At 42.4% G+C, this 20,624-nt stretch overlaps 1 protein-coding gene across 13 annotated transcripts in view; it reads right to left on the reverse strand.

The window, feature by feature from the left end:
• BRSK2 (BR serine/threonine kinase 2) overlaps positions 1–20,624 on the reverse strand; it is a 307,128-nt gene that overhangs the window by 69,390 nt on the left and 217,114 nt on the right. For all 13 annotated transcript variants that reach the window (XM_039728379.1, XM_039728383.1, XM_039728381.1 and 10 more), the window contains exons 5-7: positions 13,701–13,817; positions 3,429–3,462; positions 2,477–2,545 (exon numbers count right to left, since the gene is read on the reverse strand). In XM_039728379.1, coding sequence (XP_039584313.1) covers positions 2,477–2,545; positions 3,429–3,462; positions 13,701–13,817 — 220 coding nt within the window. The remainder of the gene's footprint in view (positions 1–2,476; positions 2,546–3,428; positions 3,463–13,700; positions 13,818–20,624) is intronic.

The following is a 20,624-nucleotide window of genomic DNA, read 5'->3' on the forward strand; positions in this document are numbered from 1 at the left end:
ATCCAGTTCCCATGCTGCGGTCAGGTCATCAGTTCCTATTGCTTCCCTACTGTAGCTCACTTACATGAATGGCTTGAAGTTTTTTTAGCTGAAACTACATTTTGAATAGATCATCAGCTTGCCACAAAAAGCAGTAAAAGACCTATCCTTGCTGCAAGGACAAAAAGGAAAAAGAGAAGTTGAAATCTTTAGGATAACTCTACTGACTGAAGCTGATACCCTTTTATAGCAAGTCTGCACCTTCCTAGATATTCTCACTTCCTTCTTCCACTGCCTAATTCTAGTAGGTGCCGAGCTTCCTTGATTTCCAGGATGGTTTGTGGGAAGCTGCAAGCTGTCAGCTGCTGTGATAATGAAGTTTTAAGTTGTCAGCTCTGGCACTGCTCTTACTACAGTGAGTAGTGCATCTGTATAAGCAATCCTGTGTCTATGTTTTAGGGAGAACAACAGCTCCATTTACAGCAGGCTCAGGAAGCCACCTGATGGCAGCCACGACTGGGCACTGCTGACTTGTGTTTGTTCATTCAAGTGGCCTTGAAGGCAGAGCCTCTCCCTGCCTTCTGTCACCAACCTCCAGAGTTACCTGCGTTTGTCTGTCCATTCCAGACTTAAAGGAAAATCAATTCCGATAGTTCAGTACTTTGGCTAATGCAATTTAAGCCCTGATGAAGTCAGAAAGGACGCCGTGTGGCATTTCCTGAAGGTAACAACTATATCTCTTTTATTACTACCATCTGCTATCATATGTTGATAGTTTTTGCAGGGCTTGTTGATAGTTCAGTACTTTGGCTAATGCAGTTAGCCCTGATGAAGTCAGAAAGGACGCTGTGTGGCATTTCCTGAAGGTAACAACTATATCTCTTTTATTACTACCATCTGCTATCATATGTTGATAGTCTTTGCAGGGCTTGTCCTGACATAATTAACTGGCGAGCTCTGCACTTTCCATCAACATTAGACTTATTTCAATAATTTTTCAGGCTCATGTTTGTATGTAGGAACAGATGAAGATGCAGCAACAGACACCCAAGCTTGACAGAGAATCCCCCTGAAAATGAAAAGCCTGCTCGACAAATCCTAACCATCTTGACACATTCTCTCTTCTGTTCTTACAAATTCAAGAAGTTATATTAAGAGCTCATTATACACTTCTATTTTATCAGCTATGAAAGTAACTGCTCAGTAGTAGCTGACCAGGTGCTATCTAGTGTGACAGTTAAAATTCTTCCAATGCAACATCGAGATAAAGAAATTAAAATTGCAAAAATGTCAGTGAATTGTAATGACTAAAAAGAAAAAAGGAGTAAGATTGGTTACGGGGAATTAAAGCATCATACTGAGATTACTTCAAGGTATTCTGATTTGAGCCATTAAAAAAGAATCAGCATATCCCTTGATACAAAACACCTCTAAAATTTAAAAGCATTGAAACAAAAATAATATCCAGAATTTATCTTATTTTACACTGTACAAGTGCTTTTTCAAAATAAAACATTTAAGTGAAGCAATTATGTTTACTGATAAACGTACAAAAACATCAACATTTTACTTCAGGCTTGTTACTTTCATAATTATAGATGATCAGATGAACTATTACAGATATAAAGCACTTAACAAGCACATAAAACCTATATTCATATAGAGTATTTTACCTGCATGTAGTATATGCTTGTATTAACATAAACTATATTTTCCTACATTATACTATGGGAATTGATAACAAATGCCAAACCTATCTGCCTTCAGCTGGACACCCATTTGTTGGATGTTTAGAAGTGTTATAATAGAACTTCATTTTAGAATAAATTCCACAGAGAATTGAAACTCTGATCAAAAGAAGGATAAGTTAGAAGACACCACATTTTGAACACTTCAAGTATTACTGAGCCAGATGGAAACTAATTTAAACTTTGTACTACTGGCTCAGTTTTATATTCCCATGTGTACCAAATTAAAATGTAGCTCACTGCTTGCATGAAACAAAGACGAGGTTCTCAATACTTTCCTTGAAAAAACACTGCAGTTAATGTATGCATATACCTGCTGAAGCACACATACACATACAGCAGAAAAACCTGAATGTACCCCAAACCCAGCCATATCTTGATCCCGTGAAGGATGACTTGTTTGACACTCTCTGTATCCTGGAGTCGTAACCCTACTCATCCCCATCCATCAAAAAACAGGGTGCAACATCACAACACAAGAAAGAGCATTTATAGAGACAAGTTTTTGATGGCTGTCTATGCTCTTCTGTGCAGGGCAACAGTGTTTCAAAGAAACAGTGAAATATTCCTCATGCTTTTCCTTTGGGGCTGGTGTAGAAATAAGAGCAAAGGATGCCACTGGGAGATACAAAAATAGAGGACTAAAAAAAACCATCTGTACATGATGTCAATAGAATTGCCATTAAATACAGCAGCACTTTCAGATTTTTCCTTTCTTTTTAAAGGCTAGTGCAAGGAAGATGACTCACCACTAGCAACGCAAACAAAATGACTCCGCAGCTCCAGACGTCTGCTTTCCTTCCATCATATTTTTCTCCCTGCGCAGCAATGACACACAGGTTCAAAAGACTGATCACTAGTAAATGAATTAATTATCCTTGAGGAATGAGAGAGGGGAGAATGGGAAACCCCACATTTCAGTTCAGCTACCTGCTTCTCAAGCTGGCTTTCCCGACTAGGAGGAAGCCACTACACAGCTGGCTAAATGAATTTTTGTGAACATCAGTTTGCAGTCTTATCTGGGATCTGAGAGGAAAGGCTCAGAAGTGGGAGCAGGGCAGGAATGGTTGACAATTCATAAATTATCAGATCTGGCATTTAACCAGAATAACAGGTGCATTAAGGACATCAAGAAGGTGTGTTTCTCTGCCTGGTTCTTCAGGGAGCTTGCCACCAGTCACATGATTTGCAAACTCATAGTGTTGTCTGGACAGTCTCTCCTGTGTGCTTCCTGCTTGACTTTACAAGCAGAGACATGCTTTGGAAGAGGGCAATCCTGGGCACTGAAATCTTGGATACTTATTTTCAGAGGACAAAGGGAAAGCAGGGAGGAAGATATTATTTAGTGGAAACCAACATCACTGACAGTCAATCCCAGCTTTTCTACTGATGATGACAGCTACATGAGAGACAGGAAAGCTGAGGGGATGATGTCCCTTGGGCCAAAAGGTCAAATTAAGTTAGGCTCGTGTACTTCTGTCTGATCACATGGTGCAAAGGTACTGTGAGAATAACATACAATTATTTCCCAATGTGGCTTGATTCAGGGCTGAGCCAAACAAACAGAACTCTGTTTAGGTTTCTTGTGTCCTTTTCTTTCCCTCTGCATTGGGCAGATTCCTTGTACAGAGGATCTATCTGTGTACTTGCAATGAGGGACACTTCAAAAGTATTTATGTACACTAATATTAACCAACTTACCCGGATGACTTCAGGACAAGCATAATGTGGTGATCTGAAAGACAAAATACAGTCAAATGAGCATGTAACAGCCTGGAATTTATGGTTATCTGCATTTCCATTTTGTTTAGTAGAACAATGATAGATTTGCTTACACAGAATACAAGTGTGCAAACCAGCCCATTTTTCCTTACCTCAACAAGAACATATTCTAAGAACAAGCTCAGAAAATGGTCAAGAACCAGCATAATTTAAAACTCTATGGCCCTATTATAAATTTCTTCATAGTAAGGAATGAAGGGAAGACAAGGCACATTCTATGAGTGTAAAATTCCAACTCCCTAATCCCACCCTTTAACTTGCCCTTGTATCTAACTAAAAGGAGGGCCCACACTGCAAAGCCTTTTACAGGAAAAAAGACAGATGCATCCCTAAACCATGTCTGGAATCTCTTCTGCTAAGATGATTCTCATTTACACCAGTGGTCACAAAAGCTGCCAATACAAGATGGCAACATGCATTTTTGTTTTCTTTTAAAACACAAAAAAGGATGGACAGTAGCACTATTACCTGGTTAAGTTAATATATTCTTTTCACATCCTTCTACCCATATATCTCTTGTTTGATTCCTGGCTGAGAAGAGTTAATTACTTCAACTTGCCAGGTAATAATTTTAATTCCTAAAGATTATAGCCATGGCTATTTATTTTATAGCCTTCATTAAAGTAACTTGACAAGTAAAAGGGATGCAAACTGTCTGAAACCCGTGTGCAAATCATGCTATTGTTTATACTGACACCTCCCAGCAGCCCCTGAGCCTGTCTTCATTTGTGCATGTGTTTCTTGTGACAAATGCAATCATGGCTGGGCAATACCTGTCTCACAAAGTAATGAGCAAACCAGAAGCACAGCGAGGTTAGCTTTGTGCTAGGATGCTATATTAATGCCCAGTGAGACAGCCCATTAATTGAATTTCCATACACACTACACTTATCTTGTGGCAAAATATCATCCCATGGGCATGGAATGCCCTGATTTGGTATCACAGCTTTTGGCAGATCATGACAATAAACTCAGGGTACATTTGCGAGTGCAGCTACCTTGACAGCAAAGCTTCCATGAGGAGAGAGAAATGCAGTTGATCCCTCACAAATTTCAGGAAAAGTAGAATTCAGCAGCTTCATCCAATATTTAATACAACACCAATCCTGGGCCCATTTAAGAGCTAGGCTGTTCACAGGTATTCAACCAGTCTGCCTGCTCAGTAGTGCCTTAGTTCAGAATACATTTAAAAAATCTTGGTTCAAGACTCAAAACAGCTAATGAAAGCCAGAGCCTTGCTCAGAGAGCTGGCTAGAGCTGCTCATTGGAAGACCAGAAAAACTGTCTTGTGTCTAGTGGATAGGACAGGCTACCCAGGCTCTCTGTGTGGCTCTGACACTGACAGCCATGGAAACATGGACATGGTTATTTAACATTTTTAAAAGCTGCAGCTGGCCTGTTTGAAAAAGGTGACCAGAAACTCACTATGAGTCTACTCTTCTGACTAAAGCAAGAGCAATGCCACTGCAGCTTTCACACTACAAGAGAGAAAGTGAAGCCAGAGTGAGAAACTGAATTGCTTCATGTTATGTACAAGTTCCCAAACTTCCAAAATATATTGTTTCCTGTGAATTTGCCTCTTTACAGCAAACCGAGACCTGCACTACACCTATTTTTTCCAAAACCCAAAAGTCTAAACCACGAGAAGTCACAACGCTGGACTAACACATGATTTTGCAAACTTTTAGAAGACAAGCTATTCTTGAGAGAATGCTTGACTAGTGATGTCGTCTTTTTTTTTTTTTTTTTTTTTTGCACAGATTTTGCAAACTTTTAGAAGACAAACTATTCTTGAGAGAATGCTTGACTAGTGATGTCGTCTTTTTTTTTTTTTTTTTTTTTTTTTTTTGTATCTAACAGTGCTGTAGAGGGTACAGGCCACCCTAAGGCACACACAAACCACAGGTAAGGAGCAGCACCACAACTGGGACTGCAGCCCAAGCCTGACAAGTACAACTCTCACTAGTGCTGGACTGCTTACACAGAACACTGAAGGAGGGCAGTGTGGGAACTGTAGGGAACATAGTAATGCAACCGGAATTTGGAAAAAAAAAAAGAATGGTAGCAAAAAGAGCACAGGACTTCTATAGATCAAGGATATTTGCTCAGCTTAGTCACCTCAGGACAGAAAGGCCACTTTCTGTACATCACATTAGGTTTGGGAAATATATGGGGGGGTAAAAGGAGTGCAGACACATTCCAGGTAACTGTCAAGCTCCCGTCACTTAGCATGGCTGAATTTCTTACTCTTGCATGTATTTTAGGTTCTGTGTCAGTCATGAACACACACTGTACATTACATGGCTATTACAGGTGGTGACTGTGGCTGACCTAGAAACTTTAGCCAGACTTCTCAAATCCTGCATGGCATCCTGTACAGTTCAGCAATATCCTTCAATACAATCCTTTTTGGGTGGCAATGGCACTGGAGTGCACTGGAAGAGTTACTATCTCAATTTGCAGAGTGCTCCTGAATTTTTATTTGTATATTATGACTCCAACAACGATCCCAACACTCTTAATTGTGGGTGCTGAGCAGTGCAACCACCTTGAAAGCCTCCTGTGCTAACATCCTTGAAAAGAAGAATATAAGTGTTGTGAAGAACTCAAGAGAGGTACATGGGTATTTATGTGTCCCACTAGCAAATGCCCTTGAAGTGTTGCCCTTCCTGAGGTCTGCTGAACTGCAGTGGAATGTGCCATAGATCTTCAAAGGCACCGCTGAAATTCTGCAAAAGTCTAAGAGTCTGGGTGGAGAAAATGTTATAATAAATCCTTTGAACAAGCTGGATTGATTTCATCATTCAACAGCTGCATTGCAACTGCCCAGAGAGCACAGGTTTCTGGCATTGCCATTCTGAATTCTTGCCAGCACACACTAGCTAGATATCTGCAGCATTATCTTGGCTAACAGCTTTAAAAGGGATCCTCCAGCCAGCCAGAATCCATAAAAACCTCATTTCCATGCTACCAATCACACAGCAACTTCAACTGCTATAAAGACAAAACTCAAATTTAATCAAAAATCTATTTATCTTTCTACAGAGTCATGAATATTTCTTTGGCTCTTATCACTAATTATTCAATATAGATGTGTCAAGAGCAACATCCCCTGTCTCTTCCCCTAGGCCACCTCCTCATCATTCTGCTACATCTCTGTGCAGCAAAAGCCCCAGTCTGCCCTTGACAACAAATAAATATATCGCTCAGCAAGATCAAGAAACAGTTGCTGCCTGTGGGTACCACTGCAAAAAAGCAGCAATGTTGGCAGTGTTTTTTTCCAGGGTGATGGGGATTTTCCAAGGCTAGTCTGCCCAGGGCAGAAAGGGCTCTCTGAATGGTCATTCACAGCTGTGACTCTAGGACACAATAATCTTAAGGATCTTAGGGGAACTTAGAGCATTTACATGGGATGTAAACCAGGGGAAATAAGAGAGCAATGGTGAAATCCAGGACAGCTCTGGACAGTTAAGTCAGGCATGCAGAAAGAAATGTACATATCCTTGACATATCTTTTCTGAATTTCACCTGAGAAACTAGAAAAGTAGTTCTTGATCTGTGCACATCAAGATCTTGTGCAGATGCAGTGGATCTGAGACAACCAGGGCCATATCTTCAGTGCAGGTGTGATGTGCCTGTGAGTTACAGGGTTTTTTATGTGGGTTAGAGAGACTGCCCCGCGCACACACAAATCCGTTGGGCACATATGGTTTATCTGGGAACACACAGTTACTGCTTTGCCAGAGTTGATCAAGAAGGACAGTTTTTGCTATTATTTTTTTTATTATTATATTTATTCTTCAAGGCATGAAGTTACCTTGATACAGGATGTTGTACAGCTGCAGAGAAATCCTCACACATCTGGCTGTTTTTGCTGTTGCTGGATTCTAGAGTCCTTCTTTCCCCTCTCTTAATCACTGTCTCCAAGCTGGCTTTCAGAGGCAGGGGTTACCCAGAAGAGTAAAAGGCTGCCTCTGCTTTCCCCCCATGCTGGGTAGCAAAGGGCTGAGATGAAGAGGAAAACCAGAGGAGTAGCAAAATAGATAAAGGGAATTCAGGAGAAGGACACGGGCATTCCGAGTAGAAAAAGTGACAGTGGCAGATCACAGAGAAAGGAAAGGCAGGGAGACACTAACGAAAGGTTCCAGCAGCAGTGGGTACTCAAGGCTGCAGTGAAGGCAGGAGCTGCAGGTAAGGCTGTAATTAAGGTAGTAGGTGTAGTTAAGGCTGACTGCTATATTGCCATTAAAGCTTCAACTCAGTCATTTACCTTTGGATGAGAAAACTCAGCATCTAGCCCTCAGACATGTTACAACTGTTTATTCCTCTGTGCAATTACATTTTTGGGGAACCTGCAAATCAATTCATTAATTATCAGTTCAAATTTTTAAATCATGGAACCTTTAAGAGGTTTTAATTTTAAAAATTAACCAGACCCTTGTATTAAAAGGGCATAAAGACTACCAAATTAGGTACCCAAAAGTTAAGAACTGGAAAAAAAAAAAGGTTGAAAATGTTACACTGTGCTCTGCAGGTAAGTCAGGTAGATGTATAGCCAATGCCTCTTTTCTGCTTGTGACTGCCTCTTTCTACTTCTACTGTTGGGAAGTAGCAATGTGAGGGAACTTCAGTGTCAATAAGGACAAGCTTGCAAGCATGCAGCCGATTAACACATGGGAGAATCAAAATCTCTGTCCTTGCCAGAGAATCCTTCTGTGAAAGAAAATGAACAGGTGCCTTAAACTGAGATGTTCACAGGTTAATTATGAGTTGAATGTTCCCCAGTTTTCAGAATCACAGTGCTACACATCCAAGTTTAATTTCCAGCATTTATAAGCATGTGGAGCAGCAGGTGCAGTTGGTAGGCACTGTGCTCTCCCAGTAAAGGACTGTTATCAAGCACCAAGTATCCTGAGGTATTGGGCCCCAAGAGCATCAAACTGTACACTCAAAACTGGTTGACAATTTTGAGTTTCATTTTGCAGAATCATGTGTCCTCATAAAAATGGAGATAACCAGATCAATGTGGCAAACATAACATGAAAACAGTATAATTAATACTTGGAAACCTAAGACACAGTGATGAAATCCTACCTAGCATTCATAGCAAGGCTTGAATGCAGTGAGCAGAAGTTATAAATGGATCCATAAAATAAATGATGAGGAAAACCCAAACATTAAATAGCTGTTTACTCACAAAAACACACCATCCAATCATCAAATGAGGCAAAGATTTGTTGAAAAAAACCTGTACAAGCTTGTACTTAATGGGCATATCCTAATGTGCACAGGCTGAGTAAATGCTACACTGTCAAGCTGAAGAAAAGCACATCTTAAATTATCAGGGATTGATTTTGCAGAATCCAAGCTCTTTTAACATACCTTGTGATATATTACAGGTGATGCTGGTACCAATGGTCATTAATAAGGTTGTCTGGTATTTCCCATTATAATCCTCATTTTAAGTTCCTTGAAACTTACTATTAATTTAATAACAATTTTCCTTGCTTTTTGTCTGTCTCAGACTGGTTTCATGTATTTGTATGCATGCATTCTATGATTGGGCTGAAGCACTTCCACCATCTAAGTCTAATTTTAAATAAATGCTTTTCCATATTAAAAAAAAGAGAAAAATTTCTAGGGTCCTCCCCTGCAAAGGGAAAACCTGAGTACTTATTTGCATTCTCTAGAAATCATATCATAGAAATATTGCATTTCACTAGAAAACTGCAATTTGCATTTACTAGCAGAAACTCTCTAGAGCATTAGGATCAAAATCCTACCTGCAGTGGCAACACTTCACAGAGTAATTTTTTTTATCTGAAACTCTGAGCTGCTGTGGGTGGGGTTACCACATGGTGCCAAAACTAAAAACAAACTGAGTGCAAAACTTATGAAGTAGATCTAGGACTGGCAGCAATTGACTCACACAACCAGGTAATGAAAACTAGAGCTGGAACCTAGTAAAAAAGAGAAAACAATCTGGAATTTGGGCCAAATATGGAGCAGAAATGAATGGGACAAATCAGCTAGACTGTGGTACAAATCAGGAAGGAGATAGGAATGGAGTGCTGGAAATGGAAGCTATTGATGAGATGGGGTAAAAAGCACTAATTCTGGCATTTCCAAATTGAAGAGCTTAAATTTGCAACCCTAAGAATGACTGCTTAAGTTTTAGATATATGTACATGTTTATTATAAGGGGAAAAGAATATGTGCAGCATCATGTCATGTAATTAAAATCAGAAAGGGTGCTTGGACAAGGAGGTGTATCTGCCCTCTGAATTATCTCTTCACCACAGGTCTGCTGATACACCAACAACTTGCTAAGATGGAGAACTGAAGCAGAGAAGGGCAATGCATCTTGTCCTAGACCACCGTGAATGCCTTCAGCAGAGACAGAAATCAAGCTCAGATAACCTGAGACCTGAGGTTTAACCAAAAGGCACTCACTCTTCTTGCCTAGTGACAACACAGGATGGATTGGACAACCTCTCCAATTCTGAAACACTGCAAAGCAGCACGCCAGGAAGAATCACTGAGAAAGAGATGGGGAGTGTCTCTGCATGCCACTGCCTGGATGGGTAAAGAGGAAGAAGAGCTGAAGAAATCTAAAATAATAGAAACAGCACCCTATCACATCTTTCTCTTCCTTCTTTGTCTGCTGTTAGCTGACAGACCCTCTCTGCTTCTGAAGGGATGAAGAGACTCACTGTGTTATTCTGGCATTTCAAGGACCATCTCTCCATAAGACTGCCTTGCAGCGCAATTTCTGCCATAGCAGAAATAGTCCTGCAGAGCCTACACACAGCTCCTCTTCCCCTTAAGGGTCTAAAAACACTAAAAAGAACTACAGCATAGTCCTCTGCACTGTGCACATGCAGGATTCACACAATACACGTTTCTATAATGTGGACTCGTTACAATCAAGGCTGAATGTGCAGTCTGCCAATAACAAATTATGTCACTGAAACAGCAAGTCCATCCTTGCCTCATCCTACACAAACACATCTGGATAGAACTTTTATTGTGTCCTCCAGGTAGTCTGTCAGTGCTATCAGTGCTACAGAAAACCACGCAGGCCTAAGGAGTACCCCCTAGAAAACAGTGACTCTGAGATATGAATTACATCACTCCTCAGGCTACATGAGGCTACTCTTCATGATGCCAGTCAAGACTCTGCAGTGACCTGAAGGCTACCCAAACTTTGGACTAAATTTAGCAGTTCACTTGCGATAGCAAAGAATTTTTGACTGCAGTCTCCCTGCTTCGCTGAACTGACAAAGTTAGCTGTATCACACAGCTCAACCCCATCTGAGCCTCCCACTCTGACTGACAGAAATACCTGGAGACTCCCTGCATGACTGTCAATGGAAATGTTACAGTTTCATCTCATTATCAGTGTTCACAGTATGGAAAAGCCATTCTCAAAATTAACTTATGGGTGCACGGAGGAGCATCTCATTAAAGCTCAATATCTCAGCCATGATTCACTCTGTTTTGTTCCTTTTCATGCTGGCTGAAAGTACCAACTACATGGGTAGGTAAAACTGTTGCCTTGCAAAGCTCTGAGACTGGTTACTGCGTGCGCTCCAAGGGAAAGGGAGTCATAACTGGATTACCTTTCTCTGTGAACAGTTTGGCGTATTGTCATATATTCCTTCCTTCCTTCCTTCACCCCCAAAACCAAAGAGATCACACGACACCAGTATCAGCCATGCTGGGCTGCATGCCAGGAGAATTAATGAAGTGGTGTAATAGCTCACATGGAGGTCTAGTGATTGGCAACACACTTAAAATGCATCTGCAAGGCAGGAGATCATAGCGTTGCTGCTGTGTTCTGTTTATTACAGGCACATCTCTTCCGTTCCATTGATTTCTTTATTAGTGCATTTTAAGGCCACAATGTGGGGGCTGGATCTGCTTGAAGCATGCAGGTTTGAATTCCAGCACAGCTTCTGGGAAGGAAGCCTCCCTTTGAGACTCCAGACACGGAAAACAGAGCTCGGTGCTAACAAGAACAAGAACCCTACCGAGAAGTTCCCAAGGAGTATGAAAAATCCGACAAGGCAATTGAGGCTGGGTTGGCTTTTATACCTCCTCTTTTTTTTTTTTTTCTTTTCTCTTGGAAGGAAGTGGAACAATTTTCTCTAGAGAGTATAGAGGCTTTGTGGCAACTGCAGGGAGGACTGCATTTTATGATCTAGAGGGGAAGTCTGAAAGAAGCTGCAAGCAAGAGGTGTGCAGATCACAGAATGGTCTGGATTGGAAGGGATCTTTAAAACTTAACTAATCCAATGCCCCTGCAATAAGCAGGGATATATTCAACTAGATCAAGTTTCTCAGAGCCCCATCCAACCAGACCTTGAATGTTTCCAGGGATGGGAAACATTCTACCATCTAAACCATCTACCATCTAAACAATCTACCATCTCTCTGGAAAACCTGTTAAGTGTTTTACTACCCTCAATGTAAAATACTTCTTCCTTGTATCTAATCCACATTGACCCTTTTTTAGTTTAAAACAACTATCCCTTGTCCTACCACAACAGGTCCTGCTTATAAAGTCTGTCCTCATCTTTTTTATAGTCCCCCTTTCAGTACTGAAAATTTGCAACAAGGTCTCCTGGAGCCTTTTCTCTCCAGACTGAATAACCCCAACTCTATCAGTCTGTCCTCAGGGAAGATGTTACAGCCCTGCAACCAGCTTCATGGCCTCCTCTGGGCCCACTCTAAGAGATTCATATCCTTCTTATGCTATGGATCCCCCAAAGCTGGATGCAGTGCAGGTCTCACCAGAGCAGAGCAAAGCAGAGCAGAGAGGCAGCATCCTCTCCCTCTCCCTGCTGGCCATGCTGTTTTGGATGCATCCAGGACACGTTTGGCTTTCTGGGCTGCAAGTGTACATTGCTGGGTCACATCCAGCCTTTCATCCATCAGTACCCCCCAAGCCCTTCTCAGCAGCACTGCTCTGAATCCTTTAATTCCTCAGCCTGCATTGATGATACTGAGTGTCTCCCTACCCAAGTGCAGGGCCTTGTAGTAGACCTTGGCATCACAGCTCCTTGCTTTTCATCTGTTCTGCTAAGAACTCAGATCTTGACATGACATGGACAGGAGAGAACTGGTGGGTCTCGGGTTTACTCACCAACCAGCATTCTATCATGTAATGAACTTCAAATATGTTTGCTATCCATTATTCATTACTTGGTGGGCAAAAGCTGGGACTGAGAGGCAGTGGCTGGGCTTTAGAGGGAACCACAATGGCTCCATGTCTACCTTGAACTGCCTTGGTCCAGAGAAGACACCAAAAAAACCCATGAAGTGTAACAGTTGAGGATGGGCCTGGGTTGAAGTCATCAGAATCACACTACCAATGGCCAAAAAAAATCAGTCTGCATGGGAGGAAGTGGAAATCTGCTGGTACTGTCTGGTTTCTGTGCTTGCTGTTAAAACAAATTAACACAGCTAAAAGCTGGTGTAGCGGTGCCAGGCTGCAGCAGCTCAATGCAGCTGCTGCCCTTGCTACAGCTCAGTGCCACAGCCCCTGCACAGTACCTTGGCACTGGGAATCAGGGAGCATGGTCCAGTGCTACCTCAAGGCAACTGAATTTGCACGGAAATGTCTTTAGACTACCCCTACAATACTCCTCCAGGCAGGCTTCTTTGTACCTGCATTCATGCCCTGCCTGTCATTGCAAAGGACGCGGCTTCCTCCCTGTCACTCCTCCATGAGACCTGGCAGAAGCAGTGCTGAGCATGAATACGAACAGCTGCATGCAGCAGACAGCCTACACAGGACATGCAAATTCCATTTAAGAACATTTTTCTACCCCTTAATATTTTTCCAAAACCTCTTTTTGAAACAGTCAACCACTGCTTTCAGTTCTCAAAAATTATATGGCCAGTAAATGCAAACACACCAGCATACGCAGGTGAAGCCAAACCTGAAAGCCTTGATTTTTATATCCATATGTGACACCTGCAGTGACCTGCTTTGCACTGTAAAGCACTAAATCTCCCCTCTTTCAGCTTTCTTCTACACTACGTCCGTACGTTTGTTTTATACTACGTAAATACAAATTTATTGTCTTGCTGGGAAACACCAGTGCAGTGTGTAGGACTGCAGGCAGACAACGTCTATGTCTGGAATTGGCCCCTCAGTTTCGTAATATGCTTTGAGACACTCACCCACAACTGGTTTCTAACAAGCTGTCCCCAACCTGCAGCGATGCCATCCCGAAGTCTGCTATCCGGATGTTGTTCTTTTCATCCAGCAGTAGGTTTTCTGGTTTTAAGTCCCTGTGGCTGTAAAGAAAGGGTCAAAATGTAAATTAAATTATCCATAACAGCTTTCCCACTCCATGACTTGTATTTTATCCAGAATAGCATCCAACCTGTTCTACTTTAATTCATTTAATTTGTTTTCCTGTCCCAGACAGGAGAACACATGTATCCAAGATCCAATCCTTGCAGTATTCTAGACCATACCCCAGGTGCCCTCTCATGATGAATCCAAGGCCTGTGGTATCCTAACAGGAAAGCAACATCTTCAACTTCCAGTGAAACCAACACAACATGAGGGGGAAACTGAGGGAAATAGAAGGAGGAGAATTATAGCCTGGATTTAGGGCTGGTATATTCTATCATATCACAGCTCCTTAAGGTAGGAGTAAAGACCATCAATATATTCTGTCAACAAGATGAGTGATATAAAGAGGAAAAACCTTCTTGATATAAAATGCTACTGCAAAAAGCTCCGTATCAGACTTTGAAATAATTTTGGGTAATTAGCTCTGATGGAGAAATCCCTTCGACTCAGCAGTGCTTTTAACTGAGGGTGTCAGCAGCAAGAAGGAGAGACAGGATTCCCTCCTTTCCATCAAAACTTGATTCTCTTATTATCTGTCAACATGGCAAGAGCCAGGCAACCACGATCTTCATGATGGCAACTCCTGCTCCAAATCATATATTGACAAATTTATTAATTTCCACTGCTCACAGCCAAAACCACTGTGCACCCATTAATTTACGTACTCAGGAGATTCTGTACAACTATAACATTCACTTGATTTTATATCCAAAGACAAAAATTTTGCAGAAAATTTGTGAGGAATGTGCCCTTTTCATTTGCAGCTCTTGGAAAGTCACAGAGATGAGAGAAGCACTTCAGGCTGACCAAAGAAAAAGCTCTTTTCTTGGTTTTGCTTATGAGTAGGCAAAATTACTCTGATAATAAAAGGTCTAAATAGCAGCACCCAAACAGGCAGGACCGCCAGCTTCCATGGATAGGCAGAGCACAAACTTGTGGGAAATGGACATCCAACAACACTGGGTGTCAGGCAAACAACACCCACTTGCAAAAACTTACAACTAAAAGCAGTTCCTCTGACCAGAAACTGAACTCAGCAAAAGAACCAGGTGTCAGAATAGTTAAGTGACACCAACCAAGGAAGGCAGGCCTATCTTTGTGCCATTTCATCTTCACTTTTTAAAACATGCCTCTAACACTCGTCATGCAAGTGTAATTCTACCCGTACAAAAATGTAAAGGTGGACAGTCTCTTCCCTCTCAGAGCAACATGAGCAGCATAATAAGGCCCTGGAAATTAGATCCTCTGATCTGAAGAGAAGAGGAATGATCGGTTAGAGACAACTTGTAAATAATGCAGGTAAATTCTATGTAAAACCAGAGCACACTGTAATAGAATACCTGGGGACTGTAACAATTATTTCCAAAGGAGACTCCCAACAAAACAGCACACATTCAAAGCAGTTACTGGTCATTCACCCCACTGAGACCTATGATTTGTTCTCTCTTTCTTTTTAAAATTTAGTCTCCAATCTTGCATATGGGATCCACAAATAGGATGAACCCTGTGTGTTACAATGGCCTTATTAACAATGAGAAAACAAGCTTGTGGATAATAATTGTGATTCTGATTTGTGCACATTTAAATCCAAAAATGTGGAAGGTACTTTATCCAATCTGTATTTCTCATAGAAATTAAAGGTTTGAGATAACAGAGACAGAAGACTTATCAGTTCTATAATAACCATCAAGATAGTCATAACTAGTTGACAAAAAATGCAGGAGATGAATGACAAGGAAAGGTTCCAAAGGCAGCAAATGACCAGTTAATGGCCAGGAAAAGGACCCCTGAATGTCATCATCAAGGATCATCAACACCTGCCAAAGTTTAACATATTCCAGCTCCAACAGTGAAATGGAGTGAAGAGTCCATGGTTCTAAGGGAAGTGAGGAAAGCTGGATGCTAACGAGACAGTAGTGTGTGATTTCATCCTTCCTCCAGCAGACATTTGGGACAGTTCTCATCTTACAAGTGCTTTCATTAATGGGAAGACCTTATCCAGCTGGGGAGGTGTGCTGCACTTCCCTGTCTGAGGACCAGTGCTCAGGGGCAGGTTACAGCCCCTGTAAAATGAGTGCTGCTTGTTTGATGCTATGAAACAAGAAACCTTCCCACAGCTCAAGCTGAGTGTTTGTCCTGCTGTGCAGAGTTTTTCAGCAACAATAGTTGTCTTTCAGTCATGGCAACTGCTCCTGGCTGACCACTGAACACATACAAGGTATAGAAGTTGAGGGTGATGCTGCCTGTGCCTGTTCCACTGCTTGTGCACTGCATGATATTGTATGATTCATGTATACAGTCTATAGCAGACATACTGCTGACATGTGACTTTTGTGCCTAAAAATTGAATACTTTGCTTAGTCTCAAATTGTGTGGCTCATTTAGAGAGCAGGAATGACCAAGGTGGAGCATGACCTAAGCACAGGATGTCCACAAGCCCAGATGTACATTCAAAACAAAATACTCAGGAACTTATTTCAGGAACATGGTGCAGCTAAACGAAATGCAAAAATGTTCCCTTTCCATGGCTGACGTTTCCAGCCTTGGCAGATCTGCCACAGGCCCCAGCTGGAGCACAACGTATGTGAATCTTGAATGAGCCCCACTTCCCGACCACTAAGAGACAGTGAAAGGGAAAGGACAACACTTTTGAAAATCAGGATGATACTCAATCATGGAGTCTCCTTCTCCCTCCTTGTCTCCTTCTCCCTTTCTCTCCTTCTCTGTGTGTCATCCTGTCTTCCCATCAGCTGGGATCCACAACACAGCTTCAGGCCTGAGTTTTTAGGGAGAATCAAGTGGGGAAATGAGGTTCCTATAAGTTGGCATGTATATTATGGATTTTTTTGAAAGTCACTGCAAGAAAGAGAGAAAAAAGAGGGTACCACCATCCACATTCCAAACATGGAGTAAGCCTCACCTCACTGTGCTGCACAATGCTTTTCCATGAATGATCAGTCTGATGGAGGTCTTTAGGCAGAGGTGCTGACCCCGCTCCCAGTGAGCACTTTGAAAGCCTTAAGCTGGGATATGGGGATTTGTGGGACTGGGATAGTATGTGTGAAAGTAAAACTGGAGGAGCAACAGACCTTAATAGGTTTATTTTCTTTTCTTTTCCTCCAGACACTCATCAAAATAAAACCAAGAAAACTTATCAGTTCTTCAAGATAGAAATTATCACTTCACTGAGCAGAGGGGAGAATTCTTATATTCATGGCTGCCTGGCTCCCAAAATACAAGAATAGTTTTGATGCTGCAGTTTTGTGTCTCTCTGACCCTTCTTCATCCCTTTTTCAAGACAGTCGCTAGTGCCCAGTATGGATGGTTAGCTTAGGAATTTCATGGCAGCCTGAGCACAAATTTTGTATTTTGGCAGCACTGCTTTCAGAGATCAGGGTGCCAGTGGGATCAGGCAGTACTTGCACAGTCACCCACAAGAGAATTATATGCCCCAGTGAAAATTTTCCTCTAGCTGGAGCATTTCTCTGATACTCATCTTTGGGCCACTTTGAATTGGCCAAGGCAGCGTCTTGGGGATAGGAGTCAGGCCAGGAGTTTGCACCAGAGCGGCAGAACCAGAATCACTGCCACTGGGAAAGAGACTTCCTCTCTGTATTTACATTTCCCATCCTTGTACTGCCAGCTTTTCAAATGCCAGGGGGAAGGGAGAGAAACATATGGGAATAGGGAAGGCTTGTTATAATTTACCTAAGAGCCCAGAAGACCGGACTGTCTAATGCATTCACATTTGAAGAGAATTCTCTTGTGCCAAAATGAAACAAAACAAAACAAAAATCCCACTGTATGTGGTAATTACTTGGCATTAATGGAACAGTGCAGAGTAAATGCATTTAATCTGGTTCCATTCCAGCTGATCTCTCTGGCTCTCCATGTCTTACACGACTGCATCAACTCCTCTCTCTGCAGGTGAACAGAGGACTCATTACCCTTTCCTTGTTCTAAAGGCTCTAAAGCTGTAGGGGCTTTATCACATGGCTGGAAAACCAGAAGAGAAGAAAGCAGCTTTTTTTCTGACAAACACGGCAAACCCTCTAACTGAGCCCTGCATAAGCTGAGAAGGAATGAGAAAGAGAAATGCAGGACTGCAGAAGAAGTCAGTGTGACCCTGACCCATAGTGGCCATGGACTCCCAGAGCTCCTCAACAGCAGCACAAGAAGTCAGCCTTTGGAGACAGCATCCAGTGGGCTTCTGAAGGGAGAACATGTGAGTGAAAGGAGCAAGCTATGGCAGGGGAAGCACACGCTGTCAGACTCTCTGCAACATCCCTCTTTCACAAGTTACAACAAAGGCTTTACAATTTCCTTGCAGCATAAGATGGATGCAGAGAGAGCTCTGAAAAAATTGTTCTATGGAAATGGGCATCGTTCTTGCAGATGGTGCATGGAAAATGAAAGGCAGATAGGCAGGAACATGTTCCAGCTTCCCACTTCCACAGTGGCCATGCAGAAAAAATTGTTCCATGGAAATGGGCATCGTTCTTGGAGATGGTGCATGGAAAATGAAAGGCACAGATAGGCAGGAACATGTTCCAGCTTCCCACTTCCACAGTGGCCATGCTTGCTTGCTAGTCACAAGCCAGAGATGCTGTTCAGACAGTTCCTTTAGTTCGCTCCAGTGCTTTTCCAGTCCATCCTCCTGCTCTGAGAATATCCCTGTACCTGTACTGCAGCAACTGCAGAAGAAACACGCTCTGCCTGTCACCCAGGGCTGCCAGAAGAATTCTGGTGTAGGGACAGACTCTAGATCTTGGATTCAAAGGAGCTGCCACCTGGCATGAGATGACAAATGAAGCCATTATTTTAAAGTGATGTTTGAGCTGAAACGTTCGTATCAGTTTCTATGACAACTCACTGTAGGTCGCAGATCTCTAACCTGAGAAACCTCTTAACTGGAGTAGTTGCAGGTCATTTGTACTAATCAAACTGTTGGCTACTTTGCAAATGCTTTTCTTACTGACCTCAAACTCCCAGAAGGGCCAGGCCACAGAATAATTGTTCTGCAGTATGCCTCTTAAAGTGCCTGATGTGATGCAAATAACTTATCAGTAACAATTAATAGCATGAGAAGCATTATTTTAAACTTCATGAGCAAAAAATACCTTTGGTCTTATTTTCTCTTGTTTCTGCAAATAAGATCCAAACATGTAAGTTGCATCTACCTACTGAAGATTCTTGGTTTATAGCCATGGTTGCTATGCTCAAATTTAGTAAGTTTTCACAGAATTCTGCAGAACAAGTAAATATAATTATAACGAGGAAAAAGGACAACACCTATAAACATACCAGGAGGCCTGGGAAAGGGTTTGTATGCATAAAACATTGCTTGCTTTTAAACAATTATTTCCATTGATCCACTAAAATATATTGTTTCTCCCTGCCAACCTCTCCCCAAAGCATATATTCATGTATTTCAAAGCCAGAACAGCCTGTCAGGTCTGATCACCACTGCTGCACTTCCCAGAAAATGTTACCTGGTTATGCTTCCAGTAAGACTATGCCCTTTCTGAGTTTCCAGTGGCTTACTTAAAGAAGAAAACTTACAAAAATACATGTTCCCTGACTTTAGCTGAGCTGGTAACTTTGCCTTTGGCACTGCAGCTGCTGCATTTGACGGCTTTTCTCTGGTTCTCTGTACAAGGGATATCTGAAAATTCCTCACCGTTTTACAGTGAGTCTTGAGCACAGAACTGAAACACCTGCATTCAGATAAAGAATGGTGAGCTTTCAACGGGGTAAAAATACACCTTTCTTACTTCTGATGGTCTGAAAGAAAACTTGAACACCCAAGTACCAGAAACAAAAAACCAAAAAAACCCCAAAAAACAAACAAACAAAAAACACCCAAACCAGAAAACAATCTTATTAAATTCCACCATTTCTAGATCAGTTTCACATCTGGAGGCCTTGAGTCACGATTTCAAAGCGTCCATCCTCTGCAATCTTGAGCATTTGACAGACCCTCCCTGCACGCTCCTTGTAAACGGAGCAGGGCAGAGCAGGAATTCTGAGGAGGGTGGCACTACATGGCAGAACATGGCAGCTGTCATTCTTCAGCTCTGTTTCTCAGAGACACCCCAGATTTCTCCTTAAAAGCCTGCTTCCCTCACTGGCAGTGCCCCGCAGCTCCCGCCTGCAGGAATATACCAGGGATTTTGGCAGCGGCGCTGCGAAATCTTGAAGGGTTGTTTTGCGGGGAGCCTTTCTCCCCGGGCACGGAGGGAAGGGCAGGAGGCAAAGGCGAAGCAGGCAGGCCGCTGTCGCTGCCTCAGCCCCGGCAGGCCCGCACGGCCGTGCCCACAGACATTGCCCAGCCAGAGCCTCCCCGGCTCCGCAACCACAGCCCCGGGCAAGGAAGGGAGAAAGGGCCCTCATCGTCGTCATCCATCAATATTCATAAAGAACCTGCCCTAACCCCTCTTGTGCACGCTCAGGGAAAAAAAAAAAAAAAAAAAAAAAAAAAAAAAAGCCAGAAAGACGAAATGAAACGCAACCAAAAATAAAAATAAAATGAAATAATCATCCCCCTGCTCATTACCGCAGGGGATTTCCTCTCAATGTCACCACTGCCCCGCGCAGTAATTGGCATTATCTGTTATCTCTGAAGCCATAATAAGGCTTGCCACGGGGCATTTTCTGTAATCATATTTTTATTTGTCAGCTCGCGAGCCGCAGACGGCGGCGCGGAGCCGGGCCGGGCCGCGGGCGCGCGGCGGGGCAGGGGC

Source organism: Passer montanus, unplaced genomic scaffold (genome assembly GCF_014805655.1).
Source record: "Passer montanus isolate IOZ18808 unplaced genomic scaffold, ASM1480565v1 scaffold65, whole genome shotgun sequence".
In the NCBI taxonomy this organism is placed as follows: Eukaryota; Metazoa; Chordata; class Aves; order Passeriformes; family Passeridae; genus Passer; species Passer montanus.